The following is a 23,391-nucleotide window of genomic DNA, read 5'->3' as shown; positions in this document are numbered from 1 at the left end:
TCAGTGAGCAGTGGGTATGACTGAGTCATGCACAAAACTGCAGGGCTGGCTGGCTCCTCTCCCGGGAGGCTGCGAGTCTGTGTGTGGGCTGAGGGCTGGAGAGGCGGTCCCCAGGTGGCCTGGGGTGCGCAGGCAGAATAAGCGGGACAGCGGGAGGGTCAGAGACCCTTCCATAAAAGCGCACAGAGCAGAGGAGCGATCCCCCTAGATCCCCTGCAGAGGGTCCTGCACCTGTGGCCCAGGCCTTCAGGCATCCTGTGGCCCCTGCGGAGGTGCTGGCCTGGCCAGTCTGGGAGGAGGGGCCCAGCCTGTTGGGGCAGGAGATAGGGTGCGGGTGGAAGGCTCCAAGATGCATCTGGGCTGGGAATGCACAGATATCCCAGGTGGGTTGGAGGTGGGTCGAGGAGGCCTGGAGGACCCGGTGCCTGGGTGGGTGGCAGGTGGGCCATGTCCTCCACTAGAACCCGAGGTGGTGGCGGGGTCAAGGATGAGGAGGTATCTTCGGGACATTAGGAGGAGGCCCCACAGGCTGCAGTCATGTGGGCAGGCAGGGTTGAAAGGCAGGGAACCCAGAGAATCAAGTTACAAGTTGATAACACAAAGAAAAGCAAACGTGGCCTGCGGGGTGGCTCACGCCTCTAATCCCAGCACTTTGGGAGGTTGAGGCGGGCGGATTGCCTGAGTTCAGGAGTTTGAGACCAGCCTGGCCAACATAGTGAAACCAGTCTCTATCAAAAACACGAAAAAAAAAAAAAAAATTAGTCGGGCGTGGCGGCAGGCGCCTGTAGTCCCAACTACTCAGGCGGCTGAGGCAGGAGAAACGCTTGAACTAGGGAGGCAGAGGTTGCAGTGAGCACTACTGCACTCCAGCCTGGGCAACACAGCAAGACTCCGTCTCCAAAAAAAAGAAAAGCAAATGCTCTAGGACCTTGGGGATTTTAATTATATGCTGCTGAATAATTTGGAGAGTTAAATAGGAAATCACAACCGAAATCTACAAATTCCTAGAACAGAAAGGAAATGAAACTCCAATGTCACCTGGCACAGCAGAGGCTGTGATTCAAGGCCAGGCCAAGGGTGAAGGAATGAGCCACGTACCTACCCTAAGATGCCTGATCCCAGCATTGTACAGAAATGGAAAGATATGGCCTGGCGCGGTGGCTCACGCTTGTAATCCCAGCACTTTGGGAGGCCAAGACAGGTGGATCATGAGGTCAGGAGATCGAGACCATCCTGGCTAACACGGTGAAACCCCGTCTCTACTTAAAATACAGAACAATTAGCCGGGTGTGGTGGCGGGCGCCTGTAGTCCCAGCTATTTAGGAGGCTGAGGCAGGAGAATGGTGCGAACCTGGGAGGCGGAGCTTGCAGTGAGCCAAGATCACGCAACTGCACTCCAGCCTGGGTGACAGAGCCTCACTCTGTCACAAAAAAAAAAAAAAAGAAAGAAAGAAAGAAAGAAAGATACTGCCCCAGACATACGTAGTGGCTCACACCTGTAACCCCAGCACTTTGGGAGGCCAAGGCAGGTGGATCACCTGAGGTCAGGAGTTCGAGACCAGCCTGGCCAACATGGTGAAACCCCATTTCTACTAAAACTACAAAAATTAGCCAGGCGTGGTGACACATGCCTGCAATCCCAACTACTCAGAAGGCTGAGGCGGGAGAATCAGTTGAACCCAGGAGTTGGAGGTTGCAGTGATCGAGATCACAGCACTGCACTCCAGCCTGGGCAACAGAGCGAGACTGTCTAAAAAAAAAAAGAAAGAAATGAAGAAACATGAGTGGATGACTGTGCTGTTTGTATGGACCAGGAAAACTTCTAGAAGGATAAGTGAGGCAGTGTCCATAACTCAGCCCTGGGAATTGAAGCCAGGGTGGGGAGGAAAAGGCAACAGTTGGTTTCATTCTATTTTGTTTCTGTGCCTGTATTACTTTCAAAGTAAACAAAATAAACTAGTTTCACTTTCACAACATGATTGCTTTATCAGGATATGCGTTTTCCTCCAACTCCCAAAGGTGTCCCATCACGGGACAAAAGTCTGCCAGCCTTCAGCTGCCCTCCAGGGCCTCACAGTGCAAGTGCTCCTACCTAAGCAGCCGGAACCCCCGCCCCGAGGAACTGGAGCCCCCTCTGAGTTTAGAGACCTAGTGGGCAGGAAAAGAGGAGAAGGAAGCTGTGGCTGCCGGGGCATGTGGCCTCAGAGACAAGCCCCTCTGTGCAGAGGATGTGGGCAGGTGGGATTTCAGCCCCTTCTCCAGCATCTCACTGGCAGCCAGGGTGGCTGGGGGTTCCCCGAGGGCGGGAGCTGGGGAATCTGACCTCTGTCCCCCGGCCATGGTGCCATCTTGCTGGGAGGATGACAGGCTGTGTTTCACCTGCCAATTTGGTTACAGTTTCTCTTTTGAACACCCCGGGGGACTTTATTGGGTGCTATGCACCTCTGGACCCTGGGTCTGATGGCTGCAGGCCCCAAGGTTCAGCTCCAGTCTGGCCCTGCTCTGTCCATTCCCCAGATTTGAGGGTTTCACAGAATTTGGTTCTGCTTCTTCCTCTCTTCCACGAAACTGGGGGCATTGCCCACACCCCGGTGTCCCCCACCATCTGTGGGGTGGGGACTTGCCCGCTCACGTGACTGCAGCCTGTGGGGCCTCCTCCTAGTGTCCCGAAGATACCACCTCATCCTTGACCCCGCCCGCACCTGCCCGCGTGCCCCCTTGGGTTCTAGTGGAGGATGTGGCCCGCCTGCCACCCCGCCATGCACCGGGTCCTCCAGGCCTCCTCGACCCACCTTCAACCCACCTGGGATATCTGTGCGTTCCCAGCCCAGATGCATCTTGGAGCCTTCCACCCGCACCCCAATCCTGCCCCAACACGCTGGGCCCCTCCTCCCGGACCGGCCAGGCCAGCACCTTGGCAGGGGCCTCAGGACGCCCGAAGGCCGGGGCCGCAGGTGCAGGACCCTCTGCGCGGGAGCTGGGGGGATCGCTCCTCTGCTCTGCCCGCTTTTATGAAAGGGCCTCTGACCCTCCCGCTGCCCCGCTCAATCTGCCCGTGCACCCCGGCCATCTGGGGGCCGCCCCGCTCCCCGCAGCCCCGCGCCCCCCAGCCCCGCCGCCCCCCCGCCCCGCGCCCCGCCGCCCCGCTCCCCGCTCCCCGCCTCCCCGCTCCCCGCCGCCCCGCTCCCCGCAGCCCCGCAGCGGCCCCCTGGACCCGCCCAGCTCGCCCCATGCACAGACTCGCGGCAGCTGCGAGCGGAGCCAACCTGCCCCGCGGGGAACCCGCGCCGCGCGCGAGCTGGACCCGCCCAGGCGCGAACTCTCCTGGAGAAACGCCCCTGGCCGTTTTCCTGCTGCCTTTAGCGTGAACCGCGGGTGCAGTGCCTCGCATGAAAACAATAAATTCCCTGTCACGTTTGCTGCGAACGCGGGGTGTTCCCGAAACTCCGCGGCTTCCCGTAAACCCCGCTCCTTCCTCATCGGGGAGGTGGGTCCGGCGCGGGTCCGCCGCCTCCTTCCCGGCCCCTCCCTCCCGTCTGTTTCATTTTCCTGGGGCTCCGGGGCGCGGAGAAGCTGCATCCCGAGGAGCGCGTCCAGCAGCGGACCTGGTGAGGCGCGGAGAGGGACGGGCCGGGGAACCAGAGCGGCGGGCGCGGAGTGGGCTCGGTGCTGGGGACTCGGTGCTGGGGGCTCGGTGCTGAGGACTCGGTGCTGGGGAGTCGGGGTTGAAGACCGGGTGCTGGAGGCTCGGTGCTGGGGACTTGGTGCTGAGGACTTGGTGCTGGCTGCTCTGTGCTGCGGACTCGGTGCTGGGGAGTTGGGGCTGAGGACTCGGTGCTGGGTGCTCTGCGCTGAGGACCCGGTGCTGGGGACTCGGTGCTGGGGACTCGGTGCTGGGCGCTCTGTGTTAGAGCCTCTTGGTGCACTGGGGTCGCCGGTCCGCGCAGGGATGGGGACTCTGGGGCTGCAGCGCCTCTGCCTCGGGGACCGTCACCCCCCGCTGGCGCTCAGGCCAGGTGGGCGGGGGCCCAGCGGGCGCGCTCCGGGAGGGGCGGGAACGAGCTGCAGGCCGTGTGGGGACCCGCGTCTCTGCCCTGCGCCCCGGGCTCGAGTCTTGAAGGGACAGAGGCGGCGTCTCGGACCCGGGGTTCCCCTAAGTCCAGTGAGTCGGAGCGCCCTCCGCCTTTCCTGGTCCTCAGCCTCACCCGGGGTTCCCTGCGCTGTCGCTGCGACCAAGTTGGGAGCAAAATGCACTCGTGCACACGAGTGCACACGAGCTGGTGGACACACGCACACATGAGCACACGCAGGCACGCGTGGACTGTTGCACACTCCACAACCACAGCTTCGTGTGCACTCACAGCGAACTCATGAAACAGGAACCGTGAGGCTTCCCCTCACCCAGGCAGGCCCTCAGCTGCCCCTTCTCGCGCTGGTTTTGCTGACTCCGCAGTAATCTCCACATTCAGTTCCTTGCCCACTACTGGTCATTCACCTGCAGCTTGAGAAGCACATTTTCTGCGCGTCGTTGGCAGAGGATCCTTGGCTTCTGGGAGGCCCAGGGTGACTGGCTGCCGGGGCCAGGGCAGGAGGCCTGTCTCCAGCAGGGCGGGGGGTGGTGGCAGGGCCTCTCCAGGGGGCCGCTGCTGAGCCCAGAGCAGGAAGACAGGAGGCCACCAACAGAGGGGACAGGTGAGCAAATGCTGAGGAGGAAGGGTCAGCCGATCTAGCCCCCAGGCCTGAGGGGACTTTGCTGACCAGGTCAGAGACGTCCACACCGTGGGCCTGGGTGGGCTCCGTGGCCTCTGCAGGCTGCAGCTGTCTTCTGAGAGGTGTTGGTGTGCTCATTCTCTGTAGAGATGTGGGGTCACCTGTGTTCACTGAGCCCCTGCAGCAGCTGGGAAAGCACTGTCAGCCACCCCTCAGGTGCTGTGGGGGTAGAGTCTGCTGATCACACAGGAGGACCCCAGTGAACCCAGCCCGAGGGGACCTGAGCTTCCACACACCCAGCACCTGTGGGAGCCGGGACAGGCCGGCGCCCGGGGCACCGGGGAGCGGGAATAAGCGCGCACAGGCGTGCTGGGTGGTGTGTGAGCTTTCCTAGGCGTGTCACTGGGAACGGCTCCAAGCCTGTCCGTCAATCCTGGTCCGGGAGCTTTCAGACCCTGCTGTGTCTGGTGCCAGCTCCTCAGATGCCGACCCCTGTTTTCGTGGTTTGAGAGAAATCTGATTGCTGCCTCCATCTTTTCCCACTCCAGAAGTTTGTTTTTTGTTTTTGTTTTGTTTGTTTGTTTGTTTTTTGAGACACAGTTTTGCTCTTGTTACCCAAGCTGGAGTGCAGTGGCACGATCTCAGCTCACCACAACTTCTGCCTCCCGGGTTCAAGCAATTCTCCTGCCTCAGCCTCCCAAGTGGCTGGGATTACAGGCACACACCACCTGGCCTGGCTAATTTTTTTGTATTTTTAGTAGAGACTTGGTTTCACCATGTTGTCCAGGCTGGTCTCAAAATCCCGACCTCAGGTGATCCACCTGCCTCAGTCTCCCAAAGTGCTGGGATTACAAGCGTGAGCCACCGCGCCTGACCCACTCTAGAAGTTTTGAGGCTCCGTGCGCCTAGTCTCCCTGAGCCTGGTCTCCTTGTACCATAAATGGAGCTGCTGCGCCGGTCCCCGCCTACCTGGCCACTTTCCCTGTGGCTGCACCCTGCCGCTTGCGCTGTCTCTGATTTTTAGCCACTGCACGGTTTTCAACTCGAGCCCACGCCTCTGGTCAGGAGGATGGCAGGAGAGGACTCAGGCAGACAGGGGCAGAGTGACAGGGCTGACACAGGATACCCAGCAACATCTGAGTTTGAGATCATTAATCGTGTTTTAATATAAGTGTGTCCCAGGTGTCCCACGGGACAAGCTTCTACCAGGACATCGTTGGTTGTTTATCTGAGACTCAGATGTGACCAGATGTGCAGGTACACTGATGCCTGATGACCTGAGCGGGGCCTGTGTCGCCAGGGTGCGTTTTCTTCTAATAAACGGAGCAAATTCCCTGCAGCAACCCAATGTTGCTGACACCTGCTGCCCAGACAGAGCTGGGGCCACGCACAGTCCGCAGCCTGAAGCCTCAGAGTAGAGCCAGAATGCCACTCTCCATCCTGTCTCCCCTCAACTCCCTTCCCCCTGAGCCCTTCAAAGTCATTCTCAAGCCAGACAGGGGTCTTCCAGGCCTGGGGCACCCCTCCACGGCTGACTCATTCCACACCTTTCCCGCCGCCTGCCGGGTGTGGACCGATGGGGAGGGCACCACCACCTGCTCCTAGTACCCTCCAGCCCAGCCCTTCTGCCCTTCACCCCTGGCTGGGCAAGGGTCAGGGCCACCAACATCGGAGGGCGCTCAGTGGGGAGCTGGTGAAGGTGCTGGGAGGAAGGGATGACCCGGGAGAGGCAGCGAGAGGATCCACGTGTGAGAAGCAGCAGCCACCACCACAGCTGGGCTGAAGGGACTTGGCGGGGAGACAGCATCTCCAGAACGGTGCAGTCCAGGCCGCCAGGGGCTGAGACCATGGAGGGGATGAGGCCAGAAAGAGGGACAGTGCCAGCTTCTCACTCCCACCCCCCTCTCCCCAATGAGGGCAGCCCAGGACCCTGGGTCTTCGGGAAGCAATCGGGCAGGGAGGCTGGGAGATGGAGCTGCAGGGTCCACCTGCGGCGGCAGAGGCATCTAGGAGCCGCTGTAGCCCCCAAGAGCAGAGGTTCCACCGCACTGCTGGCCCCATGGAATGCAGAGCGGGCAGACTTGGGACACTCAGGGCGGAGGGGAGGCAGACACAGCCACTGCTAGGCGGGAGGAGCTTGGCATGAAGCCAGGTGCGTGCAGCTGGCCCTTGGGGGCCTTCAGGACCCAGCTGCTGAGGTCTGGCTCAGGGAGCCGCTCTTTTCTGAGTCAGGGCTGACTCAGGACACAGACAGGTGGCAGAGCTAGCACCTGGGCGGGCAGGTGGGGTGGATGCAGCACTCTCGGGGCTCTGGGGATCTGTGACCTTTGGCTGTGTGCCCAGAGTTCCCACCCTTAGCACAGTGGCAGGGGCAGTCCCTGGAAGCATTTATGAAACAGACTCAGATGGCCTCCGGGCTCTAGGTGAGGGCAGGACCCCCCCAGAGCAGCCTGGGGAGAACAGCAGGGCACCCCTCCCGGACACGGTCAGCGGGGTGGTGTGAAGAGCAGTGGGAGAGCCCCCAGCAGCCCCGGCCCTCCCTGCTGTCCATCTGCATGGCTCCAAGGTGGGCCGGCTGAGCTGGCGTCGTGGAGCGTGGGGTGGGGGGAGCCGGACCCAGGCCCAACTGCGGTCTCCTTGTGTGAATCTCACCTCCATGCGGGGGTCTCCAGGTGGCCTGGGTCTCCCACTGCATTGGGGATGGGGGTTCTGTGGTCGGCTGTCAGTCACCAAAGATGTCATGTCCTCATCCCAGAACCTGACACGGCAAAGGGACTGTGCAGATGGGATGAAGTCTCGGGTGCTGACCTGGGGCGTGTGTCCTGGGTCACCCAGGGGGGCCCTTGATGCTACCACAGGGTCTCCAGGACAGGGAGGGAGGAGGGGAGTCGGGGAGACAAGGAAAGCAGCTGGGGGGCGGTGGTGGGGAGGTGGCAGAGGGGCTGTGAGCCGAGGGATGCGGATGCCTCTGGGCGCTGGAGACTGAGAGGGACAGATTCTGCCTGGAGCCTACAGAAGGGACCACCCTGGCCCACCCCTTGATTTTAGCCCAGAGAGACCCCATCGGGCTTCCAGCTAATCCAGAATGCTGGATGCGTGACGGGAGATGGGGCCCTAGCCTGTCTCCAAGCCCATCTGAGCAGCCCTGAGGGGTCACAACAGGAAAGGGGGTGTTAGTGAGAGGCCACAAAAGGTCTCAGGTGTGGGTTCCCTCCCCTCGAACCCAGGCCCTGGCATGGTGGGGTGGGGTTTCCGACAGAAGGGACTGGACTCATCCTGAGTGCAGTAGCTACCTGGAGTGGGGAACCCAGACCTTGGGACACCCCGACCCTGCGCCAACGTGGGACCATCCCTGAGCCTCAGCAGCACCTCGGGGTTGGTGACGTGCCCACCTGCAGGGACAGTGTCCGCACACCTGCACTCCGCGGCTGGCAGGGGTTTCCGTGTGGAGGCAGGACCACGGTGAGAGTGTGGGAATGACCGGGCGGCTGCCTGTGGCTGTACAGGGCCCAGAGATGACTAGAGGTAGGCTCAGAGGGGGCTGGGACACTTGGGCCAATGGGACAAGAAGGCCAGAGCCCATCTGCAAGCCTGGTCCTCAGCAGGCCCAGACTCCAGCCTCTGGGAGGACCCCTGGTGACATGGGGTCCTCGGGGTTGGTGACGTGTCCTGCTGTGAGGTTTGTTTGGAGAAACGCACATCTACAAAACTACAGACATCTATAAATAGCTCGTCTGAAGGTCGCTTTACACAGTTCCCTCATGGGAATTCCCTGCAGGTCACCTGCACTCTGGTGTGTGGGGTGCACTGGGAGCTGGGAGAGGCAGGGCTGGAGTCACCACCCTACTGAGGGACTTTTCCCAGCAGAGGTGCAGGGACCCGAGAGGCAGGGCAGCCTGGCCAGGAACCCTTGCCCCAGCCTCCTTCGAAGGTGGTGTTCTCTTGGCTGAAGGGCAAGTCCTGCCAGGGCTCCTGCTGGGCCTCGCCCGCTGCCCTACCTGGAACAGACCCAGGCCGCCTCCCCTCATTTTCCCTTCCCTGGTGCCTTTCAAAGTCCAGCAGGCATGTCAGCAGGTTCATGCAAAAGCATGTCACCTGGTCCAGGTGAGGGCCTGACTTTTGACCAGCACGGGCATCGGCCCAGACCCCACCAGACGGACTGATTGAGTTAGGATTAGGGCACTTTCCTGTGCAAAGCTGAGCTCCTGCGTGGGGGCAGGTGGGGCTTTGTGGAGCGTCCACACAGGGACCCTCATCCCCCAGCTGCTCTCAGGGGACCCAGATCCACATATATCCAGCACCTACTGTATGCAGGGCATGAGTGGGGCCCCGTGGGAAGCACAGAAGCGGGACCTCGCTGGGGCCCTTGAGAGGCTCATCCCTGCCTCTCTGACCCCGCCCCTGGCACTGTGCGTGTGTGCACTGCAGCTGCCTCTGCCTGGCGGGAGAGGAGACACACAGCTAGGCGGCCCCTAGCCTTTGCAGGCCCAAGGCAAGATAGCAGAAGGAGGCTCGCGTGCTGGAAGCTGCCCAGCAGCCTGCTTTGCCAGCTGGCGCGGCAGAGGTAAAGCTGACTTGTGTGTTAGGAACGCACAGAGGTGTAAACGATGGATTCGAAAGGAACGCAACTGAGCGTTGCCCCGGGAGGGGAGCCGGTGGACGGGCAGGGGGTGGGAGGCCCGTGGACGGGCAGGGGGGCCGGTGGACGGGCGGGGGGCCGGTGGACGGGCGGGGGGGCCGGTGGACAGGCGGGGGGGGGCCGGTAGATGGGCTGGGGGGTGCTGACTACAGGCTGTGGTCAGCACTGGGCTTGGCTGGGGGAGGCGGACGGTGGGTGCTGGTCATGTGAGGGTCTCTGTGAGTGACTGGAGGTCTGGACAGCACCAAAGAGGAGACAGACACCTGAGGATTGTAATGACGAAGCTCTGTGCCCTGGGCATGCAGCGATATCACACACGTGCTCCTAAGTAGACGGATAAGTAGACGGAGGAGCATTGGTGAGGGCCTGGGGTTGTGCCCTGGGCGTGCAGTGATATTACACACGTGCTCCAAAGTAGACGGAGAATCGATTTCGTGCTTTGCGTTGGTGAGGGGCTGGGGCTGGAAGCTGGTCTTTGTACAGTGTTAAGTAGAGGCGGCTACCAAAGCTTCCACCTGTCCTGACCCATTTCTACAGGAAACACCCTCAGGCGCAGTCATGAGTAATTTATTGTAAAACAAAAGGACTGACCCACAAGTCAGACGTCCCCGCCGTGCTTCGGGCGACTCTGTCTCCTGCCCCCAGCTCCCAGTGCACGCCACACACCAGAGTGCAGGTGACCTGCAGGGAACTCCCATGAGGGAACTGTGTTTTCGCGCGCAGCCAGCATCGCACACCCTCTGCAGTCACAGGGAAGGGACGGAGGGTGGAGGCTCTGGCATCCCAGGCACAGCCGCTCAGGAAAGAGCGTGGGGACCCCCAGCCTCCCAGCCCCCGCCAGGCGACAGCCGCTCCCACTGTCCCCTTTGGCAGCCACAGGGGATCTGACCCACGGGCTTTCCTTCCTCCAGGGAGTGTCCCGAGAACCAGTGACAAGGACCAGGGGCCCCTGAGGCTGCCGAAGTCCCGCCAGCCATGCAGACCTGCCCCCTGGTGTTCCCTGGCCCCGTTTCCTGGCCCTTGGGGGCCCTCCTGCTCCTGGCTGCCTCCTTGAGTGCTCAGAATGAAGGTAAGTCTCAGGGTCCTGCCTCTCTGCTGGGGAAAGGGGAGCCCGGTGGGGACGTGGCAGGGGTGGGAGGGGTGGACTGAGGTTGGGTCCAGACGCCACCAGGCCCCCGATAATGACCGACTCTGCAGACCCAGGGCCCGGCCGTGCGGAGCTGGGCTGCTCCAGGCGGTGGTGAGCGGGCCGTGTCCCGCCGTGGGTGGAGGGCAGTGGTGGGTGGGCCGTGTCCCGCCGTGGGTGGAGGGCAGTGGTGGGTGGGCTGTGTCCCGCCGTGGATGACGGGAGGCGGTGGCCACTGTGGTACCTGGTGGTCACTGTCACAGCAATTGTGGGGAAGGACCAAGATTACGACCAGTTTCTAAGTGAGAGGGTCTGGGTCAGTTACGACCTGTGCTGTGACCAGGAAATGGACAGCAGCCCTGGTCTGGGGGTTCCTTAGGTGCATCTCAGGCCTGCCAGGAGTAGATCGGCATCTGAACAAGGTCCCCCAGTGAGATCCTCCCCAGCTCTCTAGACCCCCAACCTATGCAGCAAAGTCACCTGAGGGGCTTTTCTTTTCTTTATTTTTGAGACAGGGTCTACCTCTATCACCCAGGCCGGACACCCAGGCTGGGGTGCGGTGGTGCAATCATGGCTCATTGCAGCCTTGACCTCCTGGGCTCAGGTGATCCTCCCACCTCAGCCTCCCGAGTAGCTGGGACCACAGATATGCACACCATACCTGGCTAAATTGTGTATTTTTTGTAGAGACAGGGTTTTGCCATGTTGCTCAGGCTGGTCTCAAACTCCTGAGCTCAAGTGATCCTCCCACTCGGCCTCCCAAAATGCTAGGATTACAGGCGTGAGCCACTGAGCCACCTGAGGGGCTTTTAAAAGGCATCAGAGCTCAGCCGCATCCCAAACCACATCCCAAAGCAGTTCAGTCAGAATCCTAAGAACAAACAAAAAACAAAACAAAACCGAAACAGAAGAATCACAGATGGAGGAACCCAGGTTTCGGGAGATTCTGGCCCCACCCCGCAAGAGTGGCTCCAAACTGCAACTGGCTGGGGCCCCCCGACAGCCGCACGGGCCCCCGACAGCCGCACGCTGCCCTCTAGACAGTGTGAACTTCTGCAATGGCCTGTAGAGGCCCTGCGGTCCCTGAACACTCAGAGCACCCAGACAGGCAGCCAGCCTGCTCGTCCGAGGAAACTCAGTCCAGCCTGAAGGCCAGGTGCCCCTGAAGCCCACCCCCTCCCATGGGCACCAAGGCCCCTGGCACTTGCCAGCATGTGGCACCTGCCATGTGGTTTTGTATTTACTGAAATGTGGCCAATGGTGGCTCCACCCAGCATGCTGTGTGCTCCCCAAGAGCTCACCCTGCCGTCCATCCGTCCATCCGTGTCCAGTCACAGTGGACGCTGGTGCAGCAGGGACAGTGGCAGCACCAAGACCCCAGGCTGGTACCATGCTCAGGGCCACACAACCTGAATCTCAGGCATCCTTGAGCTGGCTGCTGGGGCAAAGGCCCTGGACCTCTGAGGGAAGCAGCTGCACGGGTTGCTATTGGGCAGGGTGCACACAGGAGGCGGGAGAGAGAGACTGACACACTGGCTTGTTACAAGAACTTGACCTCCCAGGACTGTGGAGCTGTGTGTGGAGCTGGCCCAGCCACCTGGAACTGAGTGGGCACCTGGGAGGGGAAAGGGGATGTTGGGGACGGCGCAGGCTGGGTCCCACAAGGACAGACTGGAACCTGTGTCTGCTCTGCTGGCCTCTGAGGCTGGCCTGTGGGTGTCTGCAGAAGTCCTGCCCTTCCTCACACAGCCAAGCACCTGCACCTGGCCTAGGCCTTGGAGAAACTGAGGGGGGAGCTGAGGGAGGTGGGGCTTGGCCACTGCTTCCCATGAAGAGGGTGATTCGGCAGGTCAGCAGCAGCACTCCTGCCACAGCGCAGTCGCCCGGCACACCCCTGAGGGTCTGGCTTCGCCCACCCCAGTGGAAATGTACAGGGGAGAGAGTTGATAGGAAATGTCTTCATCCAAGCTGACATACCCCAAGGAACAGACATGGGTATGAGTGCACACACAAACACACACACGTGCGCGCACACACACACGCGCACACACACAAACACGCGCGCACACACACACGCACACACACGCGCGCGCACACACAAACACACACACGCGCGCACACACACGCGCGCACACACACAAACACACACGCGCGCACACACACACGCGCACACACACACAAACACACACGGAGAGCCACCCTTCTTTTTTTGCTGCGATTTTATTCTTCCCACACAAGACATATGTGCTGATTGGGTCGGATGGACGTATACATAGTTCATCGTGTCCCTTAGAGGCCCTGTCTCCTGCCCCGGCCCTGGCCCTGGGCACAGCAGCCAGCCAGTGTCCTGAGGCCCAGCCCTGATCCGTGCGTGCCCCTGTCCGGCCCCACAGGTTGGGACAGCCCCGTCTGCACAGAGGGCGTGGTCTCTGTGTCTCGGGGCGAGAACGCCGTCATGTCCTGCAACATCTCCAACGCCTTCTCCCACGTCAACATCAAGCTGCGTGCCCACGGGCAGGAGAGCACCATCTTCAATGAGGTGGCCCCAGGCTACTTCTCCCGGGACGGCTGGCAGCTCCAAGTTCAGGGAGGCGTGGCCCAGCTGGTGATCAAAGGCACCCGGGACTCCCACGCTGGGCTGTACACCTGGCACCTCGTGGGACGCCAGAGAAATAACAGACAAGTCATGCTGGAGGTTTCAGGTGAGGGGAGGCTGGGGGGAGCAAGGGGGAGGGGAGTGAGAGGGGACACAAGGAGGGGAGGGGGCCTGGGCAGGAGGAGGGCTGAGACTGAGAGGGAAGGAGGAGGAGGAAGAGCAGGCATAAGCGGGGCTGCCAGGAGACGGGGTGCCGGGGTGGGGAGTCGGGGTGGAGGCCTCTTGCCCTCCTGGGACAGTTCTCCCTTTGGGAGGGGCAGGTGTTGGGCTGGAGGCTCAGGGGGCACAGACCCACAGAGGCAGCCAGAGCCCCACCCACAACACGGAGCACAAACCCTCTGCTCCTTGAAGGAGCCCCACCTGCCTGTCGGGGGCGAGGGCCGCACCCTGCAGCCCGGAAGCCCAGGCACCCCCTGCCTCCCTGCCACTCCCACCCCAGCTGTGTGGGGAAGCTGCACCCCAAATGCCTGTGCTCTGAGAGGCCCTCCGGACCCGCAGCGCCCGGCTTTGAGGCACCTGCCCTCCCTTTGCTGGGGTCACCCAGAGGTGCTCAAGATCACTCACCCACCACCCTTGGTGACCATGAACACGGTCCTGCCCCGCATCTCCCACTCCCATGCTGTCCACCTCAACAAGCGCCTAGACCACACCTGCCCTCGCCCCTCCTGTCTTCAGGGCTGGGACCAGCCCCACCCTTCCCTGTCCCCACCCCTCTCCTCCTGCCCTCAGGGGATGCTGACTGCCCCACTCTCTGCCTCAGCTCCCCCGACACAGGCATGACCACCCCCCAGCCATGTCCCCACTCGCCCAGCCCACTGCTCCCTCTGCCTCTTCTCCCCCGACTCAGGGCCCACAGCCGCCACCACCAGCTACTTATTTGGTTCAACCAGAAAGCAGTGATGGCCAGCAGAGCACCCCGGGCCCTCTGTGCTGCCCTCCAAGCCCCTCCCACCTGCTCCCTAGGCCCTGAGCAGCCACACCACTGTGCAGGGCCACAGACCCCTCCAGTCCCCAGACCCACTCCCCACCCCTCCCCTTCCTTTCCTGCAAAGTTCAGGAGCCTCCATGGCCCCTCCCAGCCCTCACCACATGGCCTCACCACACCCGGCTCTGACTCACCCGGGTCACCCAAATTGGGTTCTGCTTTGCTCCCCACCCCCAGGGCATGTGGTGAGCCCTTCCTGGACTCAGGTATGGGGCTTCTCAGATACCTGGCCCTGTGGGGGCCGCATCAGGGCAGGCCCCTCACCTGCCCTTGCATCTCTTCCCCAGAGCCCCAAGGCCTGAAGGACGAGGCCAGCGCCCGTCCAGGAGTAGATGTTTCCCTCCCTGCCCCGTGGCACCTGTGCCCCGGGTGTCCTCCCACCTCTGTGGTCCTGCGCCCCCTCTCCTCCTGGCTCCCTCCCACTCCTGTACCTCCTGGGCAAGGGCGGTGCAGTCCTCCGGGGCTCATTCTCACCCCCGGGGTGTGCAGGAGGAGGAGGCTGGGGGTGGGGGATGCCCAACCCACCTGTCCACCGCTGAATTGCCTCCTTCAGGTGCAGAACCCCAGTCCGCCCCTGACGCTGGGTCCTGGCCTGTGCCTGTGGTGGTCACTGCTATCTTCATCCTCTTGGCTCTTACGGGCATGTTCGCCTGGTACAGGTGCCGCTGTTCCCAGCAACGCCGGGAGGTAGGAGGCCCTGCACCCCAGTATGTGCGGGTGGGGAGTCTTGGGTGGGGCCGCCCCAGGTTAAGCTCAGCCTTACTGTCCTGCACCTGCCGGGGCTCCAGGAGAGGGTGGGGGGAGCACCAGTCCCAGAGAGCCCGTCCCCGCCAGGGGCCCAGCCAGCTGTGGTCAAGGATACAGAGCCAGGTTCCCCAGACCCGCCCTGCCCTCCCTGCAAGCCCTCGCTGTCCCCAGGACTCCCTGGAGGGCAGCATGGCAGGGCATGTGGTCTCCATCAGGGACAGAACCTGGAGTTTCTGAGCCAAGGGAACCTCTTGCTTAGGGTGCCATAGGAAGTGGGCTCGACCTCCAGCAGGCTCAAAACCAAAGTGAGGGCTGGGGGTGTGTGGAAGGGGTGTGTGTTGTGAGGGCACGCGGTGTACCTGGGGGTGGGAGTGTGCATGTGCATGCCCATGAGTGTGAGCGCACGCCTGAGGGCAGAGCTGTGGGCACAGGGGATGCAGCTCACGCAGGCACCTCCTTCCTTCCCCCGCAGATGAAGGTCTTCCTAGAACCCCAGCCCTCAGAGTGGGAGTACAGCAGGGCCTGAGCAGAGCCTCCCCCGGCCTGTGGACCCCAGACCCCAAGCCTACTCCGAGGCCGCCGGCATTGGTGGTCAAACCCTCAGCACTTGGAGCCCTGGAGCTGCTGTCTCCCCAACCCTTGTTTCCAGATGCCGTAGACCCATAACCACCTATAAGGCAGAGAGGACACAGGAGAGCCGGCCCTGAGTGCCGACCTTGGGGGCAGGGCCTGGGTCTCTAGTCCCACCCAGAGGGCACAGACACCGACTTGCCTGGGAGGGTCTGGGAGCGCTGGTGGCAGGCTGGGCCTCTGTGTCACCCACTCCAGGGCGGGTGCAGACCCTTCCCCTCCACCCCCCCAGGTCTTCCAAGCTCTGCTTCCTCAGTTTCCAAAATGTGAACACCTCACCTCCACAGCACGCGACCTACCAGGACCCATGCCCCTCCCTCCGCCCTCATCAAACCCAGAGACCGGGCTCCCTTTCTGCCACCCCAGCCTGAGTCCAGCCCTAGGTATGGGGTCTGCTCTCTCCACTCCTGGGGCTCCGCGCCCAAGTGAGGGGGCCGCTGCCGGAACCTCAGACACACTCCATTTCAGGGCTGTAGGGGCCTTGGCCAAATACGCCTGTGACCAATGGCAGGCTTTGGGGGCCCCTCTGTGGGAGCCCCAGGGGCCAAGGTGGGGTGCAGGGGTTAGAAGCTGGGATGGCTCCTGGCCCTACCGCCAGGGGGCAGCGCAGGCCGGGCCAGGAGGAGGCGGTGGCCGCTCGGGCTGGGGGTCAGGTGGACGCTGCCCTCCGGGGCTTGACGTGCATCCCTCAGTCTCTTGGTCGCCCGGGAATCGCTCCCTCGTGCCCACCCCACCTGCCAGGCCTCCTTGGACCCAGATCTGTTCCTGCTTTTGTCTTCGTCACTGCGGCGGAGCCCTTTGACGTCTTGATGTGTATCGGGTGAAAAAATAACTTCGGGAATCCCCCTTCAGTTCTTTGAAAAAGTTCCATGACTTGAATCTCTGAAATGAAGAAAACAAACCGACTCACAAACCTGCAAGTAGCTGGGAAATGCAATTTTTAAAATGAAAAACAAAAATCTGAAAGAAACGTCTTCAGTGGCTTTAAGCCCCCAAACGTCCCTAAGGTGTCCTCAAGATGAAGACACGGGGAGCCCCCAGCCAGCTGGAGACCCCGCAGGGACACCGCGTCGCCCGGTGACCAAGACCTCGCGGAGCTGGCCGCCCGGAGGGTCAGGGCCGTAGCCAGGGTCCAGAAGGTGCACGTTTGTGTCTCAGGTTAAAATAAGGTTCCCGTGCGCGTGCTGGGTTCGGGACTCTGCTGGGTCAGATCATGTCCTGTGGGCACAGTGCCCGGGATCCCCGTGCGGCAGGGACCCCCGTGCACCCGGGACCCCCGTACGGGGATCACACCTGCCTACACAGGCTGAAGAGCATTGGTGTGTCTTCAGGTCAATCAAAGTTTTCTTTCTCTTTTTTCTTGTTTTTTGGAGATAGGGTCTAGATCTGCCGCCTAGGCTGGAGTGCAGGGGCGTGATCACGGCTCGACCTCCTGGGCTCAAGCGATTCTCCAACTCTGGCCTCCCAGAGTGTTGGGATTATAGGCATGAGCCCCTGTGCCCGGCCTCAAGGTCATTTGGAAATCGGTAGTCTGGGTGGGGCACACGGTGGTCGCCACGTCCCCTGCACACCCAGGCAGGAAACCCAGGAGGAGAGCCTGGGGCTGGAGTCCCTGAGGATCTTCATCTTTTCCTGGTGGCTTATCTCTGTGTCTGTTCTCCCTACTGGGATTTACTGCTGGTCCTCATGCTGCCTTCCCCCGCGGCGTGTGGGGTCTGTGTCTCCCTCTGCACCCCCAACCCTACCTGGCCCCATGCTGGCCTCAGACACACCGGGCACGTTCTGGCCTCAGGGATTCTGCCCTGCTGATCCCTCTGCCTGGAATGCTGTTCCCCGGGGCCCCGGTTGGTTTCACCCACGACCCCTTCTTGGCTTGGCCTTTGAGGGCCACACCCACGCCCCGTGTCCTGCTGGCTGTCCACCTGGCCTCCCTGAGGTCAGCTCCAGGCGGGAGGGCCCCTGTTCCACACTGTCCCCTGCTCCTGGCACAGAGGCTGGCATAAAGACGCTCGGTGAACATTGGTGACCCAATGCATGCATGGAGCAGAGGCCAGAGGAGGGGCTGCTCTGTAAAGCGCAGTTACCCACCACCTCACGCCACCACCTCACGCCACCGCCTCGCGCCACCGCCTCACGCCACCACCTCGCGCCACCGCCTCGCGCCACCGCCTCACGCCACCACCTCACTAGGGTGCTCCAGGGCCTCTGGGCAAGATTCTGCCCCCAAATCCTCTGTCTCTTGTTTATGGAGAGCCTGGGGTGGGAAACCGGCTCCTGCAGGACCCTCAGCCCAGCAGAAAACCTGCACCGCCCCACAGCCCCACCAGTGTCTCCGCACCGGCTGCTGTGGCTGGGACCTCCAGGGAAGCAGCTCAGGGCTGCAAGTCCATGTGTGAGTCACGGGCACATGTCTCTGCACACATGCGTGAGTCATGCACACCCGTCTCTGCACACACACGTGTCCACACGCACCCGTCTGCACACACGTGTGGAGTCACGTGCACCCGTCTCTGCACACACACGTGTCCACACGCACCCATCTGCACACATGCGTGGAGTCACGTGCACCCGTCTCTGCACACACGTGGAATCACACACACCCATCACTGTGGATGCGTGTCCACACACTCCCGTCTCTGCACACACATGTGTCCACACGCACCCGTCTCTGCACACACGCGTGTCCACACGCTCCTGCTCATGTGCTGCACCTGCTGGCTTGGGCACCGACATCAATGCTTTGTCATTGTGGCTGTCAGGACAGAGAAATGCCCTGTCCCAGAGGACTCAGTCCCCTTGGGGTTAGAGGCCAGGCACAGGTCTCCCTCAGCCCCTGAAGCTGGGCACTGTGGCCTGATACACTCCTCCCAGGGAGGTGGGGGAACCTCAGGCCTGGACCACGGCTCAGCCCTCTCGTCCCCAGGACATGGAACACAGAGCCACGGTTGGCTGGTCGGCTGCAGTGTTGGGCACGGGCACAGGCCCAGCCTCCTTCCCCACGGCCAAACTGGGGGGTGCTAATTCTGGCCTACCCTGCGCTCCTGTGCACTGTGTGGGTGACTTATGGGTGACTCCAGATTTCTGGGCATAAATTGGGTTCCAGCAGAAAGTACCCCAGAGGACCAGGCAGGCTGAGGGGCAGCCCTGCCCCTCACCTCCAGACCCTGTCGCCCGTCCCCAGCCAGGGGGTCCCTTCTCTCTGTCCTCTCGTCTGCCCAGCCCCAGGCCTTGACCTCCTCCCTGTGGATTTGCAGGGGCGGGGAGGGACAGGGACACCCTGATCTCAGGGCAGCTCTCGGGGAAGCAGTGCTGGGGAGGGGTAGGTGAGGCCGCCCCTCCCACCGGGCCCACATCACTACCCTGGTCTGAGGCACCGCCTCCAGGAAGCCCTCTCTGAGCTCTGAGCGCCTGCGGTCTCCTGTGTGCTGTTCTCTGTGGGGTCCTGCAGACCCAGAGGGGCTCAGCTGCACTCATCAGGCGGGAGAGCTTGGTGTGGGGAACATGGCCGGGCCCCCGAGGCTCCTGCTGCTGCCCCTCCTCCTGGCGCTGGCTCATGGCCTGCCTGGGGCCCTGGTCGCCCAAGGTAAGAGCTTCCCAGACCCTCCGTGGCCACAGCTCCGGAGCTCTCCCTGCCCCGTGAGCTCAGCGCCCCCAACCTGGGCCACAGCACAGCCCCCAGGAAGCGGGTGGGGTGCCGAGTGGCCTCCAGTGTCCGGGGACTCGCTAAGAGAAGGAAAAAGGGTGGACCCCGTTGGGAATGGCCGGGGCTGTCCAGGCAGGGCCGCTGCTGTGGGAGGAAGAAGCCTCACAGTGCCTGAGCACACACCGCTGCGGGTGCCCAGGTCTGCTCCACGCCCCCGTAAGGCACCGACCGTGTCTGTGGCGACATGTCATCCCTGGGCTGTCCCAGGGCCCCACTGTCCCCACCACTGTCCCCTGCAGGAAGGACATTCTCTGTCCTTCTGGCCAGACTGGTGGTGACAGCCCAGGTCCTCCCTAGAGGTGCACCAGTCTCCCCATTGCACGATTGCCCCCGCGGGAGGCTCCGTCAACATCACCTGCTCCACCAGCGGGGACCTGCATGGGATTTACCTGAAGCAACTCGGGCCACAGCCCCAAGACATCATTTACTACGAGGACAGGGTGGTGCCCACTACGGACAAACGGTTCCGGGGCCGCATTGACTTCTCGGGGTCCCAGGACAACCTGACTATTACCATGCACCGCCTGCAGCCGTCGGACACTGGCACCTACACCTGCCAGGCCATCACGGAGGTCAATATCTACGGCTCCGGCACCCTGGTCCTGGTGACAGGTAGGGAATGTGCCCATCCCAGACCACCCCCCCAGCCCAGGCTGCTGGCCAGGCTCTGCTCCCCCAGCCCTTGTCGGGGGACCCTCCCTCCTACACGTGCCGGAACTGTTCCAGCTCCCAGCCCACCGCCCCCAGCAGCCTCCTAGATAGCTGCCCCTCCTCTGCTCCACAGCTTTCCCTGCCCTGAACCCCAAACCCCGGGGGCTCTAACAAGTTCTCCATTGGGAGGATCCCTTCCTTCCTTCTTCCTTCCCAGAGGAACAGTCCCAAGGATTGCACAGATGCTCGGACGCCCGGTCGACAGGCTCTGCCCTCCCTGCCCCGCCGACAGCCTCTGCCCTCCCTGCCCGGCCGACAGCCTCTGCCCTCCCTGCCCTGCCGACAGCCTCTGCCCTCCCTGTGGCCCTGGCAGTGATCTGCTTCCTCCTCGGGCTGGGCCTGGGGGTGGCATGTGTGCTGGCGAGGACGCAGGTCAGTGTGAGCCCCAGCTGCCACTGCACCCCCACAGATGGTTCCCTCTCCTGAGAGCAGTGTGGAGGGTGCCAAAGCCCCAGAGGAAAGCCCCAGTACCCACTGCCTCCTTTGCAGGCCCTGGAGCTCTCAGGGTGGAAGTGGCCTTGGCAGGGAGGGAGGGAAACCAGCACCAAAGCGACCAGAGGGGGAGGGAGAGGCCCAGGTGCTGGTCCCGTGTGTGCACGTGTGCGCATGTGCCGGTGTGAGTGTGTTGGGGGGTTCTCTGAGGACTGTGTGTGCACGCTGGAGTGCGTGGGCGGAGGAGGGAGCGCCCAGGCTCTGGGCCCACATGTGCACGTGTGCGCATGTGCAGGTGTGAGTGTGTGGGGGGTCTCTGAGGACTGTGTGTGCACGCTGGAGTGTGCGGGCGTGCTGTGTGGCTGTGGGAAGGGAAGGGAGCCTCAGACAGACACAGAGTCTAGGCCGTGACCCCTGCCCTCGGTCCCTTCTGTTTGTCTGGGGCTGGAGTAGGGGCCCCACTTGGCCTGGGCTGCGGGGGCCAGTCCAAGCCGCTTCCACTCTCCTTCTTCAGAGGCGCCCTGGGGTCTGACCCAGCCCTGTCGGGGAAGGCTCTGCTGGAAAGCCCTGGGGCTCAGGAAACCTGGGGCCGGCCCAGAGGAGTCCCATGGGGCTCTCGCGTTCAAATGAGAAAGCTGACCGGAGTGGGGTGGGGTCCAGGACACCACGCTGGCCACTGGTTGGAAACAGCAGGTCCTGTCTTTCAGATGAAGAAACTGTGCTCGTCGCGGGATAAGAATTCGGCGGCGTGTGTGGTGTACGAGGACATGTCCCACAGCCGCTGCAACACACTGTCCTCCCCCAACCAGTACCAGTGACCCAGTGGGCCCGGCTATGCCCCACCCGTGGTTCCCCAGCATCTTCATTGCCCCACCATGCCCCCCACCCCGCCGCGCCCCCCACCCCGCCGCGCCCCCCACCCCGCTGTCCTCCCACGGCTGCAGCAGAGTTTGAAGGGCCCAGCCCTGCCCAGCTCTGAGCAGACACACAGGCAGTGGCTGGGCCCCACGGTGCTTCTCAGTGGACAATGACACCTCCTCCGGGAAGCCTTCCCTGCCCAGCCCCGCTGTCACGAGAAGGAAGCCTGACTGCATCTCCCAACCATGGCCAAGGAGGGCTTCTCTGTGGGATGGGCCTGAGCACGCAGCCCTCTCCTGTCAGTGCCGGCCCACCCACCAACAGGCCCCCAAGCCCCGGCAGCCCGGCAGAGGACCGGAGACCAGTCCGCCACCCAGCCGTACCAGAAATAAAGGCTTCTATGCTTCCTTTTCTGACTTCTGCATTTATTTCTCATCCAGCAGGAGCCAGGGAGGGCAGGTGGCTGAGACTGCAGACCCTCCCCAGGCCTCCGCCTGGGGCTCTGCAGCTGCAGCCTTGAAGGTGGAGAAGGGAGCACTTTCCCACCCCAGCCCTGAAAGGAGCCCTGGGGGCCCCTGACCCTTGAGAAGAAGCACATCCACCAGTCCAGGTGGAGGCCGGACCCAGGGGCCCTTCAGGAGCCTCAGAACGGCCTCCCCATCCCCCTATACCCCCACCTCCACTGCAGCGACACAGCCTCTGAGGCCGACCCCAGGGCACACTGGGACCAGCAAGCTGAGCACAAGGCCTGCCTCACTGGAGCAGCCTGATTGCTTCCCCTCTGTGCCCCGAGGTGCAAGGTGCCTCCTCCTCATTCTCAGAGGCATGGGGGAGACGCAGCCCAACTCTCCAGACCTTCCTGGGCCAGCGCAGCTCCCATGCTGCACGTGGGGACGGGAGCCACCATTCGCCCATTCCCGGGGGAGACAGAAGCACTGGCCCTCAGCCACTGCCAGGGGAGCTGCTAGGGCCCCAAACACTGCACTTCACTGCCGCCTGTGACACAGGCGGAGAGCAAAGGTGGGGCCTTTGTGCACGCCCCTCACCCACCCCTCACACCTGCCCCTCACCCACCCCTCACCCACCCCTCAAGCCCATCCTCCTGCCACACTGGCGCGTTAACCGGGGGTCCTCTTTGTGCAGGACACCCCCACAGCCTTGTCCAGCTGCCTCTGTGCAGGCTCTACGCCACTGTCCTGGTGTCCAGGACTCATGTGCAGGAGCTGGCCTCTGGTCAGCATCCCCAGCCTCACATAGGCAGCCCGGGCCGACCTCCAACCTTGAATGTGGTCTCTGTGACACCTGGAATACCTTCTGGGCCGAGGACCAAGTCCTCTCCAGCCCATGAAGGCCCACCATCAGGAGAAATCAGAGTCCCCTCCCTCCCCAGGCTGCCTCATCCCAGGCCTGCAGGGTTGGGGCCTGCTAGCATCCCAGCCACGCTCAACTGGTGGTCCACCTTGGCCGCGGTGGTCTCCTCGGTCCTGCACACAGAGGACCTCCATCAATACGAGAGAGTGCCTGGCTGAGAAGACAGCTGCAGACCCAGACGCTCCTGAGCCTCTGACTGCAGTCACCATCAAACCATCCATCGAGGTCACAAAGACAAAAAACTAATACAATCAGCTGCACGGTGGGAAACTATGAAACCCTCTATAAAAACACTGCAAACAGAAATAAACAACAAACGTCTACAAACCAGGGTGAAATATTTGACAAGTACATTACAGATCAAAGGTTAGTATGTTTAATTCATACAGAGCCGTATCAATCCATGGGAAGAAAACACCGACTAAAAATACGCAAATACCAACAATGAGCAACAAATACAGGCAACCACTCCCATTGCTACGCGTCAACGCAACACCAGCTGAAATGAGGTAACCTTTCGCCAGCTGGGTTTGCAAAGATGTAAATGTCATTAAAATATAGTACGGCCAGGTGCGTGGCTCACGCCTCTAATCCTAGCACTTTGGGAGGCCGAGGTGGGTGGATTGCCTGAGCTCAGGAGTTGGAGACCAGCCTGGGCAACATGGTGAAACCCGGTCTCTACTAAAATACAAAAAAAAAAAAAAAAGCCAGGTGTGGCAGTGTGCGCCTGTAGTCCCAGCTACTCGGGAAGCTGAGGCAGGAGAATTGCTTGAACTAGGGAGGTGGAGGTTGCAGTGAGCCGAGATCACGCCATTGCACTCCA

The 23,391-nt window shown here is 62.1% G+C and overlaps 3 protein-coding genes across 5 annotated transcripts; all 3 read left to right on the top strand.

Moving 5' to 3' along the window:
• The first annotated feature begins 349 nt into the window (after nucleotides 1-349).
• Nucleotides 350-4,118, top strand: LOC111527674 (sulfated surface glycoprotein 185-like). The gene is made up of 4 exons (XM_023194115.2): nucleotides 350-429; nucleotides 2,206-2,238; nucleotides 2,827-3,608; nucleotides 4,012-4,118. Exons 1-4 carry the CDS (start codon nucleotides 350-352, stop codon nucleotides 4,116-4,118), a joined length of 1,002 nt encoding a protein of 333 aa, XP_023049883.2.
• SECTM1 (secreted and transmembrane 1) lies at nucleotides 3,316-16,459 on the top strand. 3 transcript variants are annotated; one of them, XM_023194040.3, is made up of 5 exons: nucleotides 3,316-3,608; nucleotides 10,261-10,418; nucleotides 12,869-13,177; nucleotides 14,670-14,803; nucleotides 15,336-16,459. In XM_023194040.3, the coding sequence occupies exons 2-5, from the start codon at nucleotides 10,325-10,327 to the stop codon at nucleotides 15,387-15,389; spliced, it is 591 nt and encodes a 196-aa protein (XP_023049808.1). In that variant the 5' UTR covers nucleotides 3,316-3,608; nucleotides 10,261-10,324; the 3' UTR covers nucleotides 15,390-16,459. The 3 variants fall into 3 exon arrangements, with proteins under 3 accessions (XP_023049808.1, XP_023049810.1, XP_023049809.1); XM_023194042.3 differs by having other exon boundaries at nucleotides 3,474-3,608; nucleotides 14,670-14,823; nucleotides 15,352-16,459; XM_023194041.2 differs by lacking the exon at nucleotides 3,316-3,608 and adding an exon at nucleotides 9,872-10,025.
• Nucleotides 16,460-16,591: 132 nt separating this feature from the next.
• On the top strand, nucleotides 16,592-21,613 carry CD7 (CD7 molecule). Its single transcript, XM_023194039.3, has 4 exons — nucleotides 16,592-19,076; nucleotides 19,494-19,808; nucleotides 20,065-20,279; nucleotides 21,047-21,613. Exons 1-4 carry the CDS (start codon nucleotides 18,995-18,997, stop codon nucleotides 21,155-21,157), a joined length of 723 nt encoding a protein of 240 aa, XP_023049807.2. The 5' UTR covers nucleotides 16,592-18,994; the 3' UTR covers nucleotides 21,158-21,613.
• Nucleotides 21,614-23,391: the final 1,778 nt, after the last annotated feature.

Source organism: Piliocolobus tephrosceles, chromosome 16 (genome assembly GCF_002776525.5).
Source record: "Piliocolobus tephrosceles isolate RC106 chromosome 16, ASM277652v3, whole genome shotgun sequence".
In the NCBI taxonomy this organism is placed as follows: Eukaryota; Metazoa; Chordata; class Mammalia; order Primates; family Cercopithecidae; genus Piliocolobus; species Piliocolobus tephrosceles.
Note: the sequence above shows the minus strand (reverse complement) of the source record. Positions and strands in the feature narration are given on the sequence as shown.